The sequence below is a fragment of the Strigops habroptila genome, chromosome 3 (genome assembly GCF_004027225.2).
Source record: "Strigops habroptila isolate Jane chromosome 3, bStrHab1.2.pri, whole genome shotgun sequence".
In the NCBI taxonomy this organism is placed as follows: domain Eukaryota; kingdom Metazoa; phylum Chordata; class Aves; order Psittaciformes; family Psittacidae; genus Strigops; species Strigops habroptila.
The window spans coordinates 79,788,172-79,806,859 of record NC_044279.2 but is presented as its reverse complement, the minus strand read 5'-3'; the positions used below and the strand labels follow the sequence as shown (position 1 = coordinate 79,806,859).

Sequence of the window (18,688 nt, the reverse complement as noted above, 5' to 3'; positions counted from 1 at the left end):
CACCCAGTGCTCCAGAGGAAAGGAGTCGATCCTTCAACTCCTCCCTGGCTGTTCCTTAGATGTTAGTGCCTTTATAATTGCAGCAAGGGGTGGAGATCTTAGTCTATCCTACTACTTGCAAGAACCTCCCCTGACCCTACTGCAAGCTAAACAAACCCACTGTCTTCAGACTGTAACACTTCACTGCAGTGCTCCGAATGTCTGTGAAAAATGTCTTTAGTGGTCTTCTTTTCAAGGTGAGGGGCTTTGCTTTTTACACTGAGGCCTGGCACAGCACAGAAAAACACAAAATTATCTAAATTGTAGATAATCTAAAATCTAAACAGAATAAACCTGTCAAATCAGATCAACATTTGAGGATTTTGCCCACCATTGTTGGAATTTATCATCTGGATTGACAGTCTGGGTGAAGTAGACTAACTTTCTATATTTTGACACCTGTTTCTAGTTAAAATAATGTATTGGCTCCACTTTACCCTTGCTTCATGGATATTTTGAATATTGATGAAACCGAATGATAGAGAAACCAGAAACAGAAAGACATCTAAAAGGTCTTAAACATTTCTTCCTTAGCCATTGAACACTTTACAGTGTTATTGAAGTTTAATTAATTTCAGCTTGAAATTAGCCATTTGATGGGTCCATGTAAATCTGTTAGTGCCCCAGGTTTCTAGTTTTCACACCTGTGTGAAAGCTGCTTGGTTTTCTTAGGGAGAGAAAAAAAAAATCTGCTTTCATCCTCCTTCTTTTGTTCTCTTGTTCTCTCCAGAGAAAATAAAGCACTCTCTGTGCTGCTCCCCTTAAGTAAAGAAGTGCTAGAAAGCAGTTGTTTGATAAGTGCAATTAATTTTTTTCCATTCATATCGGTACCGGATCTGGCTGGGATGAAGTTATGAAGTCAACTTTCTTCACCTGTATAGTGCTGCGTTTCACATTTGTGGCTAGAACACTGTTCATAATTCACCAGTGTTTTGCCTATTCCTGACTAGTGCTTGCACAGTGTCAAGGCTTTCTATCTATCTCCCTCACCTCCCACCCAAAAACCAGTAAAGTGGGGGTGGACAAGAAATTGGGAAGGGACACAGCCAAGACAGTTGACCCAAGCTGACCAAAGGGATATCCCATACCATATGACATCATGCTCAGCAATAGAAGGTGGGGAAAAGGAGGAGAAGTGAGGACATTTACAGTTATGGCGTTTGTCTTCTGAAGCAACCACTACATGCACTGAGGCCCTACTTCTCAGTAAGTGGCTGGACATCTGCGTGCCAATGGGAAGCAGTGAATAAATTCCTCTTTTTCTTCTATTTCATGTGCACCTTTTGTTTTCTGTATTAAACTGTCTTTGTCTCAACCCACGAGTCTTTTCACCCTCCTTTTATCCCCCAATCCCCATGTAAAGAGCAGCTAGCGAAAGACAGGATGGGTGCTTGGCTGCTGGCTGGGGTCAACCCACCACTGTATGTTATCAACATGATTAAATTTTGTAGACCTGAAGCCAGAGAGATACGGCTTCAAAGGCAGAGTACTTGCATGTGAGAATGCTTTTCTCTAATTTCCTCATACATTATGTGACTGTCTCTTCTGGTTTCTTGCTTGTGTGTGATAGTAGCACCTGCCACATAGGGCAGCTCTGATACTTTCTTTTCTTACGTCTTCCAATTTTTCACTGAAATGTCAAACCATATGAAACTGGAACAGGGCAGCAGCAACAGGTGGTCCCCAGAGTCTCTCTGCGGCATGATGTGGTTGTTTAGACCAGAGACAACAGTCTGATGTTCTGCTCTGAAAGACCATCTCCCTGTCATTTCTATCAAAGAGGTTTTCTAACAGCTTCTACAGACCAGGAGCTTCACTAGGGATCAGGCTTGATTTTCTCTGCAATGGAATACCCAGACCAGGAGCTATCAAAAAGAGAAATCCATTGATGAAGGCTTGAACTGGAGTTGACATTGTAAAAAAAGCAGATGATCACTATTTCATGTTCTTGTTCTTCCTGGATTTTTCAGGTAGCTATGAATTTATTACAACATAATAAAGTATTCATCCCAAACAAGCCAATTTCATAATCATCACAGTCCACATCCTTATGCAGCAAGAAGCATTCTGAAGCTACTTTTGAAAGTTTAATCAAAAGATCAACTGGGTTAGGTAACATTTAAAGGTTGTATAGATTGAGGACAGTAGCTGTGTATAATTTACGGTTATAATGAGCAGGTTTTTGGGCCCAAATATTAATCGGATTGTGGCTTTGGTTGGAAAGTCCACTCTAGTATCTCCAAGAACTGACACTAGGAAAAATGTCTTCTGTGCATATATGCCTTCTGAATGGTAACCAGGTGCAGGCCAAAAATGACCCATGGATCCTACATCCGAATAACTTATTGCACTAGTTTAATGTCTCCAGTGACCGAAATGGAAAAGGTGCATCTAGTAATGAAATAAGCACACAAGAAATGCAATTATCTGGAATAAAGAAGTTATAGGACTAATACGTTTGCAGTCAAATACAGCCACAACATCTTATCACAACAAAGGAAACTAGAGGTCATCCCTTTTTTTTGACTATAACATATAATCATTTGTCTTTCACAGGAATATCAAAGAACATTCCACTTGATACAACAAAAGGGTTGTTCCCAGGACAGATATTTACAATACCATCAATGTTTGGTTTTTGTTAATGTTTTTTGGTTGGTTGGTTGGTTTGGTTTGGTTTATTGGGGTGGTTTTGGTTTTGTTTTCTCTAGCTGCATCTTCTTGCTTTTCAGATCCTACCCATTTTGTTCAACTCACCTGTATATGTGCAAGAAGCTTGTGAAGATTGCTTTGTAGAGAAATTAGAGATGCTACTCCACCACCAGGTCAAGATACTGTATTTGGGGTTCTGTTCTTTCCTCATAGATTTAATTCAGATGACTGGCACCTAAATCAACCTAATCCTCCTCCCCACACATACTCACGTAGAAGGCATATAAGATTCTCTCCTTAATCCTCTGTCACTGAGATTTCTTGGAGATAGGTTTCAAGGCTGCTGTCCTTTGTAGCAACACCATGATTCCTTCCCAGGAGATTTTGGAAAAGCTCGTTGAACTTTCTGGGCATATATAAGGAACTATGAAGCAATGTTGGAGAAATATCTGTATACAGATGGCTTATCTTGCATTCCTGACTCAAAATGTGTTGTTTGCCAGCCTAATTTTGAATGTCACCTAAGCTATAACTTCAGACCTCAGCTAGTCCTGTTTAGTAGTAGCACAACTTGGCTAGATCTGTGTGTTTGCAGGTGGAGAGCAATGAGAGGGACCTTTGACAGTAGCAGAAGCAGCTGGTTGATTTAGTTAACTTTGTTAATCTATACCCACCAGCTGAGTATAGATTGTTTTCTGCCAATTAAGAAGCCCTGCTGCAGGTGTAGTTGGAATGTAAAAATTTTGTCTTTACAGCTGTGGTTTGGTTTATTAGAGGCACTAGATACATTCTATCAGTAAAAGCTTATCTTTACAAATAAAAGCTGTCTGATTATGATAAATTATAGTAATACTACTCAACTGCATTTTTTATTTTTTTTTTCCATAAAACTGGTCACAGAGATTTCTGTGTCAAGGAATGACCTAGCCTCAAATTTCATTCACTATTACTGCAAAGAGCCCGATTTCTTTCCTGTCGGAGTCATAAAATGGCTCTAGGAAAATTCCAAGAGCTTCATGTTTTTTTCTTGCTTTTGCAGTATTTGTGGCTGCTCACATTTCATTTAATTATGGTACTCCTTCTTACTCTTGCAGTTTATTGCCATCACCCAACTATTCTTTGTGCTTGACTGGAGCAGTGGAGGAGAAGAAAGTGGGAATTCTGTGAGAATTTGCACAGCCTAGCAGAACAACTTTGAACTAACTAGCTGAGAACTGCAGTTGGTAGTGGCATGACCTCTGGCAAAGCCCATTTGAGGAATTCCATGATTGCCTTCCTAGCAGCATCCCAGCTGGCAGTCTGGATATGTCTGCCAGACCTGTAGCCATGCCTTTGTGGTGTAGACACTGCCATCTTTCTTGTAAATAAGTTAATTCCTGCATTCAAAGGAGGAGCAATGCAAAGAAACTTGGTCATTACAGCTATGAAAATTAACTGAAAATCACTGAAGCGATCCATGACTTTGACTATGACTGCTTCATATAAAACCTTCTTTAAACAGATTGGATCGTAACAATTTGTTTAGGCATAGTAAAGGTCGAAATGCTTGGTTTGGCCCAGGTGGTTGGGGAACAATGCCGAAACGTGGTAACTACAGGTAAAGTCCTGCTTGGTCAATAGGGTCTCCAGTCAAGCATGCAAGATTTCTTTCATTGTTCTAAGACATGAGGGCCCTGACAGAGTTCTCTAGCAGCTCTGCAAGCTAAGAGGATAGGGAGTTCATTAAAGAAAATAAGTATATCCCTAGAGGAATAGTCACAGCTTGCAGTGATTTTGATGAATGATGGAATTTCTTTCAACAAAAGTGGGGAAGGGGAGGCTGGGATCAGGGAGGGAGGGGGTATGGAGGGGTGCATTTTGTTTCATCCTTGCATCCAGTTGCAAGGATTCTGTCATGCCAGTGACTCATGTGAGTGTGGATGGGTCAGCCAGAACCTATTTTCAAAGCTGTGACTTTTACCCTCCTATGTGAAGAGGCTGAGGTCTGAGCAGGAAAAGTTCTCTGTGAACTAAAGAATTAAGACTTTGCTGTGCAGTTTTGGTGGCAAATGTGCTAGTCAAATGCAAATGAAGCTGGAAACTGGCTTCTTGTACTCCTAAAGTCCTGTCACTGCACCCGCAAAACCTGGGAGAGGAGGCTGGTGTTCCTAGTTAAATACTCAGAAGAGCTTGGGCTAAGCTATAACCGTAGAGATACAGTTTGGCTATCAAATTACTCTGCACTTTTGGGAGTGCTCTGAAGTTTTACTGTCCTTGTATGGACAGGACCAATGGTTATTCAAACCTCCTTTCTTTGTGGTCTTGATAGGCAACAGCAAGGGTTGGACTCAACTGTAAAGAGGTCACTGATAAAATATCTGAATAAGCTCCACAAAAAAATCTTTAGTACTTAGTATGCTCATTCTTCATACTTGTAAATGTAATTTAAGTTTTTATTAGAGATAAAAGAAAATAATTAACAAGAAGCATCAGGAGGGGAACATTTGGCATGTAGTTCCCAAAATATAGCTAGTTAAGCCCTTTCCTCTGGTGGGACAATTTGGCTGGCTACATGCTCCCTCCCTAAACGTCCGATGCTGGAAATCATCTTGGCTATCAAAAGCTGACATGATGTCACTGTGCATTTACTGGCTACTGCTTCCTGGCTACCAGGAAGGTACTTCAGGCTAAGCCAGCCATCTCTACCACGCTGAAGACTGCTAAACCCATTCTCTGACCTTTTAGCCTCAGAGGAAAATCCTAACTCTTTATTTCTATTTCACAGTTATGCACAACTCTCCTGTCTTCTAAGCTGTAACTTCTGCACTCTGTACATAGAAACATTTGCTTTAAATTTGAGTGATAGCTTGTGCCAATCACATTTAGAAAGAAGGTGTCCGAGGCTTTCATTTTGCAGTGGCTTTTCTCTGCGTTATAGAAACCCTGCTTTTTAATTTAATTCTGCAGAAATGCCTCAAAAATACCTTGTAACACCAGATTTCTAAGTGCATGAGACTCTGTTAGTCCCCCTCATTTTCCTCTCCTTCTCTCCACTAGCTTACAGAGGAGTAGCCTTCCCTGGTTGATTGCCCTTCTTCTCTGGATTTGAGAGGGGCCATCCAGGAGTTTTGCTTCCCCTTGGGATCTCAGCCATCATACTATAGAGCCTATAAGGGCTTTGCTGGCATAATTGTACTCCTAAAGTCCTTCTGTGGAGTTGCAGCCACTGTTGACATGACAGATCTGAATCATTCCACAGAACAGCAGGTTGGGCTGTCTGTGGGAAGGCAACTGTGGCAAGGTAGTGCCTTTCCATGCTTCTTTGTACATAGTTACATGAATGCACCATTGTGGTAAGGACCTGGGCCAAATGAAATTTCTCAGACATATTTTTTTTTGTACTGCTGTTCCAGCTGCTCAGAGAAGGGAAGTGTGGATCTTGATGTAGTCACTTCAAGGTTGTAAAATGATGTTTTCAGAACCAAGAGTTCATAGAAGATGAATCCAAGAAATGAGACTTAAATCTTTAAGAGCAGGTGCTACTTCTGCTAATTTCTTTCAAGTCTATCTTCTGTGTAGGCATGATATTGCTAGGGCTCAAATGTGAAAAAGAGGACTTAGGAGTCTCTTGCAACTAGTTGGTAACACCAGATGTTGGAGGCTACAGTCCTTCTGTGAGTATGAGGGCATTGTCCTGAGGTTTTTGCTACTGACCAACATCTAGCTTCTAAATCCATTTTTTTTTTCAGTTGGGTGCAAAGGCTTTTTCTTTCCACCACGACATACCAGAAATTGAACTTGTTCCAGGCACATTATGGGAGTCATGCAAATGCTATTCAGAGCCTGCAGCTTTCTCTCCCTTTATCTATCATTATTATCTACTTGGCAGCACAACAATACTCTTGTGTTACTTGGTATATTAATTGCACTACTTCAAGGATGCCCCCCAGAGAGAGCCTGTTTGTGTCTTCAACCCCTGACCTTATGCCTGAAAAGTTTGTGGATTCATTCCCCACACATAAAGGCTATTTCTGCTTCGTCTCTAGTGAAAATATATTCTACAGCTTTATACTGAACTATCAAGCACTGTACAGAACAAGCTGGAGGATGTGTCCTTGATGGAGAGCTGTCATTCTTCATTATCTTCTATTATCTTTCTAAACAGTTGAGGCTTCTGAGCCAGCTCAGGGCAAATAAGCTGGCCTCAGGCAAACAGGGAGTCAGAGAAAGTCCTCACTGCAAAGAACTAGGTGTATTTTAAGGCTACTGCCTCATAAACAAACAGTGCTAGGCAAAACTGTCTGCTGGAGAGCACTGGGTAGAGATGAGGGAGTGACTGGAGCATCACATCCATATCTAATGTCATCCCTAGTTGCTAGCCTGAGGGGAGTGCAGTGGTAGAGTCCTGGCTGTTCACACCTCTGAGGAAAGCCTCCAGAGTCTCTCCTGTCACATTCCCACAGACTGCAGCAGATGGATCCCATTGGAACTGCTGGAAGAAGTGGGTGACCTTTTCTCACACTGGAAGTTAAAGGGAAGATTGATTCATAGTAGTTTTAAGGTCCTCAAGCATCTTTCTAACTATAGCAATCAGTGTAAGAAAGCATGACTCAACTGATTCTAAGACAGAGTGTGTCAGCTGGGAACAAAACTTGATGGCACATCTGGCTGTGACAGCAGAGCCGTCGGTCCTACCAGTCATGTGTGGAGGTTCAGCAGACTCCAAATTCTATCAAAACCCAGGGAGGTGGAAAGGAAGATTCACACTGGCTTCGGTAGGATCCAGACACTAGAAATTGATAGGCACAATGACCAAAGCCCTGGTGAGGTGGGTCCCTGGGGAATACACAGTCTGTGTGATTTGCACTCCAGCTGCATCAGTGGCTGTACCCCAGGGACTGCTCTGAGTTCAGAATGCTCTAATGTGGCTTCATTAAGGATACAGTGAGGATAAAAAAGTAAAGTCACAGTGAATCTTCTTTCTTTATCTGACAAAAATAAAATGCAGGAGCAGCTAGACACTATCTGCCGTACGTGCTCTCTTTCTAGCTTCCTGCATGTAAGGCCTCAGCCTCAACACACTTTGCTGGCTTCTTGATTCTTCTGGCTCCTCTTTGCTCTGGCTTCCAGTCATTATTTTTTTCTTGCAGTATATACCAACAGGCTTATAGTTCTTTCAGCTATTTTGTGAGCCCTCTACTGACACTGGAAGGACTTTATATTCATGGAAGAGACAGAAAATGTCCAGGTAACCCTATCACATCAGAAGTCTGGAATTAGTTTGAAAATAATTATTTAGCAAGCCTGCTAGTCATAACTTGCATCCCAGACTGACTGAAAATCATGAAGCATGTTTTCAGAAACACAGAAATGCATCTAATGTCAGAACACAGTGACCACTTGTTACTAAAATGGTTGAAAAGGTTGGAATTTTTTTTATAATTTTGGCAATTAATTCCATCACTTTATGTGATGGACTTTTTGTTGGTGACATGGACAGTCAGACTGAGTGTGCCCTTAGCAAGTTTGCCGATGACGCCAAGCTGTGTGGTGCAGCTGGAGGGAAAGGATGGGATCCAGAGGGACCTTGACAAGCTTCAGAGGTGGCCAATGCCAACCTCATGAAGTCCAACAATGTGAAGTGCAAGATCCTAAACCTGGGTCGGGGCAATCCCAGGCACAGCTACAGGGTGGGCAGAGAAGTGATCCAGAGCAGCCCTGCAGAGAAGGACTTGGGGGTGTTGGTTGATGAGAAGCTTAACGTGAGCCAGCTTCAGTGTGCGCTCGCAGCCCAGAAATCAACTGTGAGCTGGGATGAATCAAAAGAAGTGTGACCAGCAGGTCCAAGGAGGTGATCCTCCCCTCTTTTGTGAGACCCCACTTGGAGCACTGTGTGCAGTTCTGGTGTCCTCAACATAAGAAGGACATGGAGCTGCTGGAGCAAGTCCAAAGGATGCCACGAGGATGATAAGGAGCTGGAGCACCTCCCGTATGAAGACAGGCTGAGAAAACCATGGCTGTTGAGCCTGGAGAAGAGAAGCTGCGTGGAGACCTCATAGCAGCCTTCCAGTATCTGAAGGAGACCTACAAGGATGCAGGAGAGGGACTCTTCATCAGGGACTGTAGCCATAGGACAAGGGGTGATGGGTTCAAACTTCAACAGGGGAAGTTTAGGTTAGATATAAGGAAGAAGTTCTTTACTGTGAGGGTGGTGAGGCACTGGAACAGGGTGCCCTAAGAAGTGGTAAATGCTCCATCCCTGGCAGTGTTCAAGGCCAGGTTGGACAGAGACTTGGGCGATATGGTCTAGTGTGAGGTGTCCCTGCTCATGGTAAGGGGGTTGGAACTAGACGATCTGAAGGTCCTTTCCAACCCTAACCATTCTATGATTCTATGTAGGGGTTGGCATCTTCTTATAATCAAAGGTAAGAGTCACATACATCCAAGAAACAAGTAAGAATCTACCGCAGCTGATTTTATTCAGTTTCAGTGCTCTATGTCTTCTTCCTAAGTTTCACCTAGTCTTCCTGGGCTACATAACTATGAAAGCCAGGGGCATGTATGGTTTCACTGTTCCCACTGTTTACAAGATCACGTCTCATATTGTGCTAGTCTGTGTCATCACTGTTTGTTTGAGGCAAAACCAGTAGGAGCATAACTCAAACAATGCTAAGTCACTGAATCCCCTCCAAGCATTCACACTGAACAAAACTAAGTGTCAACAAGAATGAAAACCATCACATGACAACAAAGAGAAAAGTCATGATGGATGATTACAGCAAGCAATAAAGGTTAAAAGAAAAAAACCCTGCAGCTTAATTGTTGGCGACAAATTGCAGAAATCAAGAAGAGTGAAACAGAGCAAGTAATGCTGCATATGTTTGCTCTGCGACAGGCTATTCAGCAGGGCAAATCTATTGGCCATGAGCTCTGCAGAGCCTCCAGCAGTGATCAAGGGCTTCCTCAAGGTGCCAAAGGTTTCATGTGGATGCACTGAGTTGGAGGCATTTTCTAGTCTTACCTGGCAACCAGATGCTCCTGCTAAATAGAATCAGGCTTTTAAACAGACAGACCATTTCAAGGAATTGTTTTTACAGAAAATATACACATATGGAAGACCAGGGCCTGTGTGTAAACTAGAGAACTGAGTGTAAACATACTGTATTTGGCACCTAATAAAAACATATTTTTGGAGATGAGAGGCAACCCCTACCATTTTGTCTCATTGATTCACATGATCCTAAAAACTCAGCATCTGAAGTTCCTGTCAATTGTTACATCTTTTCATAGGCAATTTTAATAATAAAATCCTTTGGCTCAGGTTTTCATGTATTTACTGCAGTCTCAAAGAATAGCGAAGGTTTACTACACCTTCCCAATGCTTTAGGTGGATAAAAAGTTTTCAGATGTATAGTTGCATGACACAGACTGCAAAGAACTGGAAAAATGCTCAGAGGAACTGAGCCTTTTTATTGACTGGCTGAGATAGGACCCAAAAGCTGCATCTACTGCTGGTGGCAAAGGATGACACTAACATGGCTACTATTGACTTGTCAGAAACATCAACAGGAAGAACCCTCCCACACTCCCAAATTGGTCTTTCAGGCTTATGTGGCTTTTCTAGAGATTTCTTCTGTACTTGCTCTGCCTCTTGTCTATTCTTTACTTCATGACATCAAGTAAATTTTCACCAGTTCTTTCCACAGGAAGGAGTTCCCCTTTAGTAAAGTAATGCTAAGAGCAGGGTGGCTCAGCCATATGGACAAGAAATGAAACACATAAGAAAGAAATTATAGTGTACAACTGATGGAACAATAGCAAGGTTCATGCTTGTTACTGCATGTGATAGGTTTCTGCTGTAACCTGCTGAGCAACAACTAATATTTTACATAATTTAAAAATCAAGGCTTTCTTACAGAGCTCATAAATAAACTCTAGGTAAAATTTCTTATGTAGCAACATGTAAGAGGGAAGAATGTGAAACAGCATGACATGGAAGTAGCCAAATTTCTCAAATTTACTGCATGAGCTAGAGAAATATATACAGATAAACTACAGTGAACCCAGGCCAAATAGCCTCGAAGCATTATTTTCACTTCTGGCAAATAAATAAAATTAAAATCTCAAAGAAGTGAGACTGTGGGACATAGTTCAACTCGTCTGACTCACATTGAGGTTAAGCAAACTCCTGAGTTCCTGCATCAGCAAATTCAGATGATCAAGCTCCATGAGAAAAAAATTTGAGTCACTAGTTGTGCTGGACGCAAGAGAGTTACAGAGGTAAAAGAAGGCTATAAAATGCAGATTTTGCTAGATACCGCTGGATTGTACCAGCCACTCGCTCTCAGCCTAGTGTTTTTGACATTTATAGCAAAATTTAAATGCTGTGCTTTTGAAAGAATCTGCATTTCATATCAGTTTCCATCTGACCAGTCTTGCAGTCGGCCATTCACCGAAATGGCATTAAACAAAGGCTTTTGTTTAGTAGCAGGCAGAGTGTACACAGCTGAAGAAGGTGGATTGAACTAGTCTGACTGATCCTTCTTGAAGCTCACAGAGTCTTTGCTGGTGACAGGAATGGGAGAACAAGGGGGAGTTTGGGGTCACTGAAAAGCAGCTTGGCACCTTAATATCTTCAGAATCATAGCTAATTCTTTAGCATGTGTCCATCTACAGCAAAAGTCACCATGAGGTCTCTTGCAAACATGAAAACACTGCTTTTAGTGTGACTTTTTGGGTCAAGTATTGTGCTTAGGGGGTGCTTCTGATGCGGCAGAAATGCTGGGGATAGAACCTCTGGGTTTTGAGCGGAATTGGAAGAGGTGGGAGCCACTCACCTCATGACATCCTTTTCTCAAAATGCCATTTTTTTTTTCAAAAGGTAGAAACCAAAATTGTCATGGAAGAAACTAGTCTTGTACCTCAATAAAGCAAAATTTAAATCCAACTCAAAGAAAGCAGAGAGCTCTGTTCCCACACTTGTGTCCATCCTAAGGACAGTACCCAAAAATATTAATGGCATGACATGTAATCATAAATGTTGTTTTACACATCAGTGTGTCCTTTCAGGCTTACCTGCATGTACAGTGCTACCACATGAAAAGATGCTATGTTTCCAAATCTTTCAAATTTAGACATTTGAAAGATTTGGGAACATATTTATTTATTTAGAAAGATGGCGTATTTAGAAAGATGGGAAATGTCAGAGCATGGGGTCAGGTTCTTGAGGGTGTTAAAGCACTTGGTTCACATCAGCCAGGTTCTAAATTGACAAAAATTCATAAAGAGACATAGTATCCTATGCCCTATTCTTCAGCTGTTTAGCACAACTATCCAGCTGCTTCCCAAAATTTTCCAAGTCCTGATGTTGCTGAATTGCTGGTCTGCTTTTTTTCCTGGACCCCAATGTCACTCTCAAGCTGTACAGCCTCCTGCTAGCGATGTGCAGAAACTCGTACCCTATCTCAAGCCTTCTTCAAATGCACATGAAAAGCACCCAGGAAGAGAGTTCTGGGAGTTGTTACACATCTTGTGCCTCAACCTATCCAGTGGTAATGGTGTTTGTCTATGATAGAAATTATTTGTGAAGTCCCCTGTCTTTCTGGAGAGAAGACCCAAGTTTGTGGGTGACTTGACACAAGAGTCAGAGTAGCTGGTGATGAAGCAGACTATGGACATGTCTAAACAGGCCAGTTTTAACCTCCAAATTTCAGCTTGTTCATGTCTTCCCCACCCAGATTTGAGCAGAAGGATTTGAACTTACCTGCATCTGTTAATGCATGACCAAGCAGAGACAGCTAGGACATGCCCACAACTATTTTTGGCCAACTTCAGAGGACATATGAGGAAATAGAAATGTATTTCCAAAGAGAAGAAAAGGAAAGACTTTCTTCTGACTAGAAATGCCACAGTTCAGACTATTTTTCATTTTAGATAGTACCCAAGATAGTAACCTGAGAAGAGGCTGGTTCACGAGGACTACCCAAGACAAGATCAGTCTGATTTTACACTCCCACAACCCCTTCACTTACAGAGACAGGAGGGTTTGTAATAATGGGTATTGTATTTGACTAAACAAAAGACAGCTATAATAACCCAACTCATATTGGAGCACAGGAACCCTACTGCATGTCTGAACTTGCAGAAAACTCTGAGCAACAAGCCGAGAAATACCTGTAGTGGGAGTAACCAATTGATGAATAGGCTCCTTGTCTGTCATATGTCTACATACGCACATGGCGATGTGTGGCTCAGAAGAGAACACCCCCTGCAGAAATATATTGCTTCACACCGTGTGGCTGGAAGTTCAGCATAGTCCCTAGCATTGTGCTTCTATTGGTCAGGGACAAGCAGTAGGTTATTGTCCTGGATGCAGCAAGAAAGGTGATGTCAGTAAGCTTTTGCCAACCTTCAGGCTTTAGGTTTTGGGATCTTATCTCAGTGGAAATACCTCGTGCTAAATCACTTTACAGTTCTTTTTAAAAAGCATGTGAAAGTTGCTCAAAGACATAAAGAATAAAAGAAGTTGTTTTGGGGATGATAGGTTATATTTTTACAGCTTGCATGTAAAATTCCTTAATTTTTGTCTCTCCCACCTGTTGGGCCTTTCCTTAGGAAACCTCCTGGATGAGTGCCTTTTACAGTGCAATGAAGGACCTATGCATGATTGCTTTTGGCTGCAAGGAGAACTAATATTTATTAAATTGTTCAGAACTAAAAAAGCAATTGCAGTGCAGACCTGATGGACAGGTTTGAATGTTTTCCGTTACCCGAGCCATGCATCTTGATACACTGCTTCCAGCTGTACCTCATCTTAAAGAGCTTGCATCCCTCAGGCTAGCACTGAGGTACTGGGAAGGCAGTGCAGATTCTTCCTTTGCAACTGTCTCCTGCTTTGAGTTTCTGGTTTCTACTGAGTGGTTCTTAGAACAGGAGGTTTCATTCGATGTCCTGCACAGGTCTCTTCCAAGCCATCCTTTATGTGCTTCTATAGCTTCCGAGTTTCTTTTGTACCTTTCTGGGATTACACTGAGCCTGTAGGCCTCTTTCACGGCTGCCCCTTAGCACAAAGGTTCCTGCACATCTCAGTGCAGTAGGATTAGTTTCACTTTAGCCATGTTTGGGCAAGCTTGACCACCCTACTGAACAGTGGCATCAAGGTGTACAAAAGGCTCTTCCTCTCCCACCACCTCCTATTGTGCGTTTTGCCTCACAATAGGCACATTGCTTTGTATCAAAATCTGCTTTGAGAAGCCCATTTTTATGATAAATCAGCTAGTCTCTTCCAAAACCAGGAATACGTCTAACACCCTGACTGAAGAAACAGCAGCTCAGTAATATAATTGGCAGATGTCTGCTCAGATTGTTATGGACATGTGATTGGCTTCTGTGGTCCTTACACTAGTGTGATCTGGTCAGGACAAAGGTCATGACAGTGTGTGTGTGGCTGTCTGCTGTACCTGTTCGCTAAATGCAGAAAGCATGACAGGAAATTTCTTGCACTTTGCCACCCCACCATAAGCTCCTCACGGCTCTCTTGAACTTTCATTCTGTCCAAATCTTCTAATTTTTCTCCCTCCAAGGGCTCCATTGGGTCCACCATTCCCCCCTAACCCCTTTTCAAAGAGTTTCTGTGCCACAGTTCTCAAGTTTCTCCCACCATTAGGCTGAATTAATGCACTTTTTCTGGAGTTTCTGGGTAGAAAGCTTCCATCACATAGGCCAGGACCCCAGTTCTGTCTGTGCCACAAGATGTCACTCATGTCAGGATGTCATCATTGATTGACATGTCCACGGTATGATTTTTATATCTTATGAAATACCTTACAGCAACCAGTTCTAGATACAAGGAGTGGAGACTAGGACAAATAGCGTTGACAATCAGAAGGTTTTATTACAAAGAGCAGTAAAATACGAGATGTTAATCTGAAAAAATCTTTCTTTCTAAACAGAGGCAAAAACTGCATAAAAGTTGTCTCCCTGTGACCAGAATTCTGACATCTGTAAACCACTCAGTTCAATTACTGAAAAAGGTGAGGATCAAAGTAATTTTTGCAGAATCTTCCTTCAGGATAAATGGAAAGACCAAAACAAGTAAAATCTACAGAACATTCATCAGTAGCAGATTATTCTCCTAATCTTGGATTTCTTAAGAGGAATCTGTGGCCATGAACATTTCAGGAGTTTACCTTTACACAAAGCTCTCACTGGAATGTATGTCATGGGTTTTCAAAAAGATGGATGGTCAGGGTTAACAATTGCACAGTACCTCCCTTGTTAGGAAAAGCACTTTATCTGGAGTTTCTGATCCACACTGATCCCAAGTTCTTTTGAAGTGTGGGCCAGAATGGGTCATTCTGATCTACTGCAGTTTGGGATTTGCTTATTCCTCATTCTTCTATACGATTTTCATTGCCCTCCCAGAAATAACCAAATCTCTTATCCTCTTCATCCTCTACAAATGCTTGTCGATACCTTCTGAACCATTACCTCTTCTGGCACATATCTAATTTCAGCTGGAAGGTGGGGAGCAGGGTGATTTGTATTCTGCAAGGGCGTACTCATCTGGAAAGAAGAAAGGAAGATGACATTTTTATGAGTGAGAAATCATTCTGACCCCAGTTTGTGTGCACTTGTGATTAATACATTATGAACCAGAAAACATTTGATAGATGTTGTGGTAGTCTTCCAGTCGTCAAGGCGCTCAGTTGCAGGAGTGCACAGTCAGAACCCAATGCACTCCTCTGGCTGTGCTTGACAGGACACATCACTGCTGAGACCATGAAAGATGTGGATCAGGTGGCAGAACATGCACTCCAGCGTCAGTTCCCTGGACACTGCTGCTAATCTGTTAGGATGCAATTCCCAAAGGTTGTGGCAAGCTTGAGAAAAGCACAGGGAAACTTGAGCCACAGCTTTGATAACTGGGTAATGTCTGATGCACTTGTAACTCCGTGAGGCCAGATCACGAAAGGTGGTCAGACACTTAACTTTCTAGTTAGATGCTTTTGAGTTCAGTGGAACTGTCATTCCTACCTAAGTATTTAAATTCCATGAAGGAAATGTTCCTTGACTGCAGCCTTCTACGGCAATATAAAGCAAAAATATGAGATAACCCACATCAGGAAAGACAGAGCCACTGCTGCCTTCGAGTTATTGATTTTAACCATAATGTTCAAGCTGTGGAAAGAAAGTGGAATCACACTTCTTTATGTATGTAGTTTGTAGGAAAACAACTCCTGACACACCACTTTCTAATCTGCTTTATGTTGAAATGCAGCCAAAAAAGAAAAGACGGGCGCGGAAACTGTCTATGCTCTCCAAACCCTTTGCAATTTGGTAATCAAAACCAGCAGAATTGCTAGCTTGCTCTTCACTTGTCTCTCCTGAGAAACAAAGGCAGCAAATGCAGTAAAGGGAAGAGAGGCTTGCACAGAGAGAGCAAGGGAAAACCCACCATTCGCACCTTGTAAATACTGAGATCGATACTTTGATTTCACTGGTTTTGCTCAGACCTACTAAGGTCACCTACCTGTTTCGTAGTAGTCATACATATGTACTGGCACTGGTTTGATATCCAAGACAGGCAGGCTTTGCTCCACACTGAAGGAGAAGTTGATTTCTTTCTGGGAAACCTGGAAATGGCAAGACAAGAAAATGCATCAGACTTTTTCTTCTCGTAGAAGAGTAGCCTCACTCTGACTCCTGAGGCTAAGGTTGAAGAAGGCATTTCTGGGTCAGACTGTGTGACAAAGTGCCATTCTCAGTTCTCTCCAGATTGTAAACTTGATATCAAATCAGATAATTGTTTAAAAGCTGTTGCTAAATAAGTTTTGTTCCTAAAATTGTGTGCTCTTTTCTTTCTTCCTCTTTGTATTTCCATAGCCAATTATCCCAGCCATTCCTTGGTTATTGCAGCTTTCAGCATGTCAGCATTCATCCTGCCATTGAAAGTTGCCATTAGTTTCTTCCCTTGCTTTTTCCCAGCTAAAATCACCTTCAGCACCCCTATGAATCTTCTCCTTGCTTTTCTTTCTTTAATCACTTTGAGCTCAAGATCTCCATCCTCCCCTGTGGTTCTGTTCCTCAGTGCGCACTCTTGCAGCTAAATGTCCCAAACTTTTCTCTAGCCTCATCTTCCTCAGCTTCTCAAACTTTCTCTTGTGTGCCCCTGCTCTCTTCACCCTTTGTCCTTGTTTTTATCTTGCTGACCACTTTATAGGAATGGAGCCATGGACAGGGGCTCTGGAGAACTTTCTGCATCACTGATGCCCTGCTGAGTAAACTTTTCACATCTCAAGATCTCAGCTTCTCTGTGAATTCAGAACACTGACTAAAATCTTCCTTACTAGATTCTTGGAGACCAACTAATAAAAATTACTATTTGAGAGGTAGATACTGTTACTATTTCATTTTCCTTCTCTTCTTGGTATTCTAAGATCCTTTGTGTTCTGATTTTCATCTTTCTCCTCTCTCATTCCCTTTATCAATGTCACTGATGTGGAAGAACTATTCTTTTCATACAGAAATCTCTCTAAAAGGGAGAGGATGATACTGAGTCCCTGTAAAACACTCTCAGATTAACTGATGAGAAGCATCACTTAGGGGCTGAGGGGCTGTGGACTGGGAACTTGCAATATGGACTGCAACTTAGCTATGTTTGTGAAATGCTATTTAAACATAGAGCATTCTTCACAAAAAGCAATAAATGCTTATCTCTTCACTGTAGACTACAACTCCTCTGTATATATAGATTCGATGTTGGATTGAATGAAATCCCTTTACATCTTTAGGACGCATATTGCTAATCTGCTATTAATGAGATATACTTTTTTTAATCTGGGAACCTGTTTTAAACTTCCAATTTAATGAAACCAAAAAGAAACCTTCCAAACTTACCTTCTGAAGGTAAAAAAAGATGTGGTTGTTCTTGATGTCTACACGATCCACAACAGAATTCTGGTATTGAAGCTTCAAATAAGGCAAATAATATCAATGTTAACATAGGAGACTTGCCAAGGACACTTAGAAACAACTATTTGATAGCAAAACATGTTTAAAGTGCCTGCCATCCTCCTCCTGTGCCACTCTGACATCTCTTGGCCAGAATAAGAAATGCAAGTCAAGTATTTTCACAACAGGCCGAGTGCAAACCAGTCACAATGATAAACAGTTTTACCAGTCAGCTTTGGTGCATGTGACTTCAGTATTAACTTGAATGCTCTCATTTCAATGAGAATTTACACTTACACGACATTTCTGCAGCTCAAGCTGACTCACTTGCTAGTCCATTGTATATTTAAAAATAACCCAAAAGTTTAAAAAAAAATTAGAAAAGCATATGAGCAAAATTATTTTCCTATAAAAATACACAAACGTAAAATAGTCCAAACTTTAAAACCAGTTATTTTTTCCCCAAGAACCTATGAAGAGGAATAGGATATCAGTGTAACATCCTAATAGAAAAATCTTCCAAAGAAAAGTTATGAATCTTATACAGTTCTAGCCAAAAAAAGGAATTCAGGCCTGAAGGCTGAATGATTATAAGTGTACCAAGCTATGAGCAGACTCCACAATGAATTGCATTCTTCTTTTTGACTACTTGAAGATTACGGCTCATGGCTTGAAGCTAATGCATCTGTTGCAGAACCTAAATTGCAGGAGGAACTGAAACAAGGTGCTTATCAGTGCTCTCCCCAGCATTGTCATCATCAAGACCAAATTTCTGGATAATAAAGGAAGAGCAAAACTCACTTTGTTTGTTTGTTTGTTTGTTAAACTGTGCAGTAGAGGAAGGAATAACCCTGTCAAAAAATGCCCATTTGAGCAATTTAGCTATGGCAAAAGTATTTCTTACATAGATTCTGTTAGGTTGTGTCATTAAAGACTTATACATCCAAACACTAAGGAGCTCAGGGAAACCTCAATAACCTGAGCAGAGCTACTGGAGCACCCTGACCCAGCTCCCCTGAGGGCTGCCACAGGGCAGCGACCAACCCCATTGTCAGGAAGACCCACC

At 41.6% G+C, this 18,688-nt stretch overlaps 1 protein-coding gene across 1 annotated transcript in view; it reads right to left on the bottom strand.

Moving 5' to 3' along the window:
• Nucleotides 1-14,541: 14,541 nt before the first annotated feature.
• Nucleotides 14,542-18,688, bottom strand: part of LOC115605815 (ovostatin-like) — a 29,583-nt gene continuing 25,436 nt past the window's right edge. The window contains exons 33-35 of the mRNA XM_030480833.1: nucleotides 17,569-17,640; nucleotides 16,202-16,304; nucleotides 14,542-15,234 (exon numbers count right to left, since the gene is read on the bottom strand). Coding sequence (XP_030336693.1) covers nucleotides 15,182-15,234; nucleotides 16,202-16,304; nucleotides 17,569-17,640 — 228 coding nt within the window. The 3' untranslated portion in view covers nucleotides 14,542-15,181. The remainder of the gene's footprint in view (nucleotides 15,235-16,201; nucleotides 16,305-17,568; nucleotides 17,641-18,688) is intronic.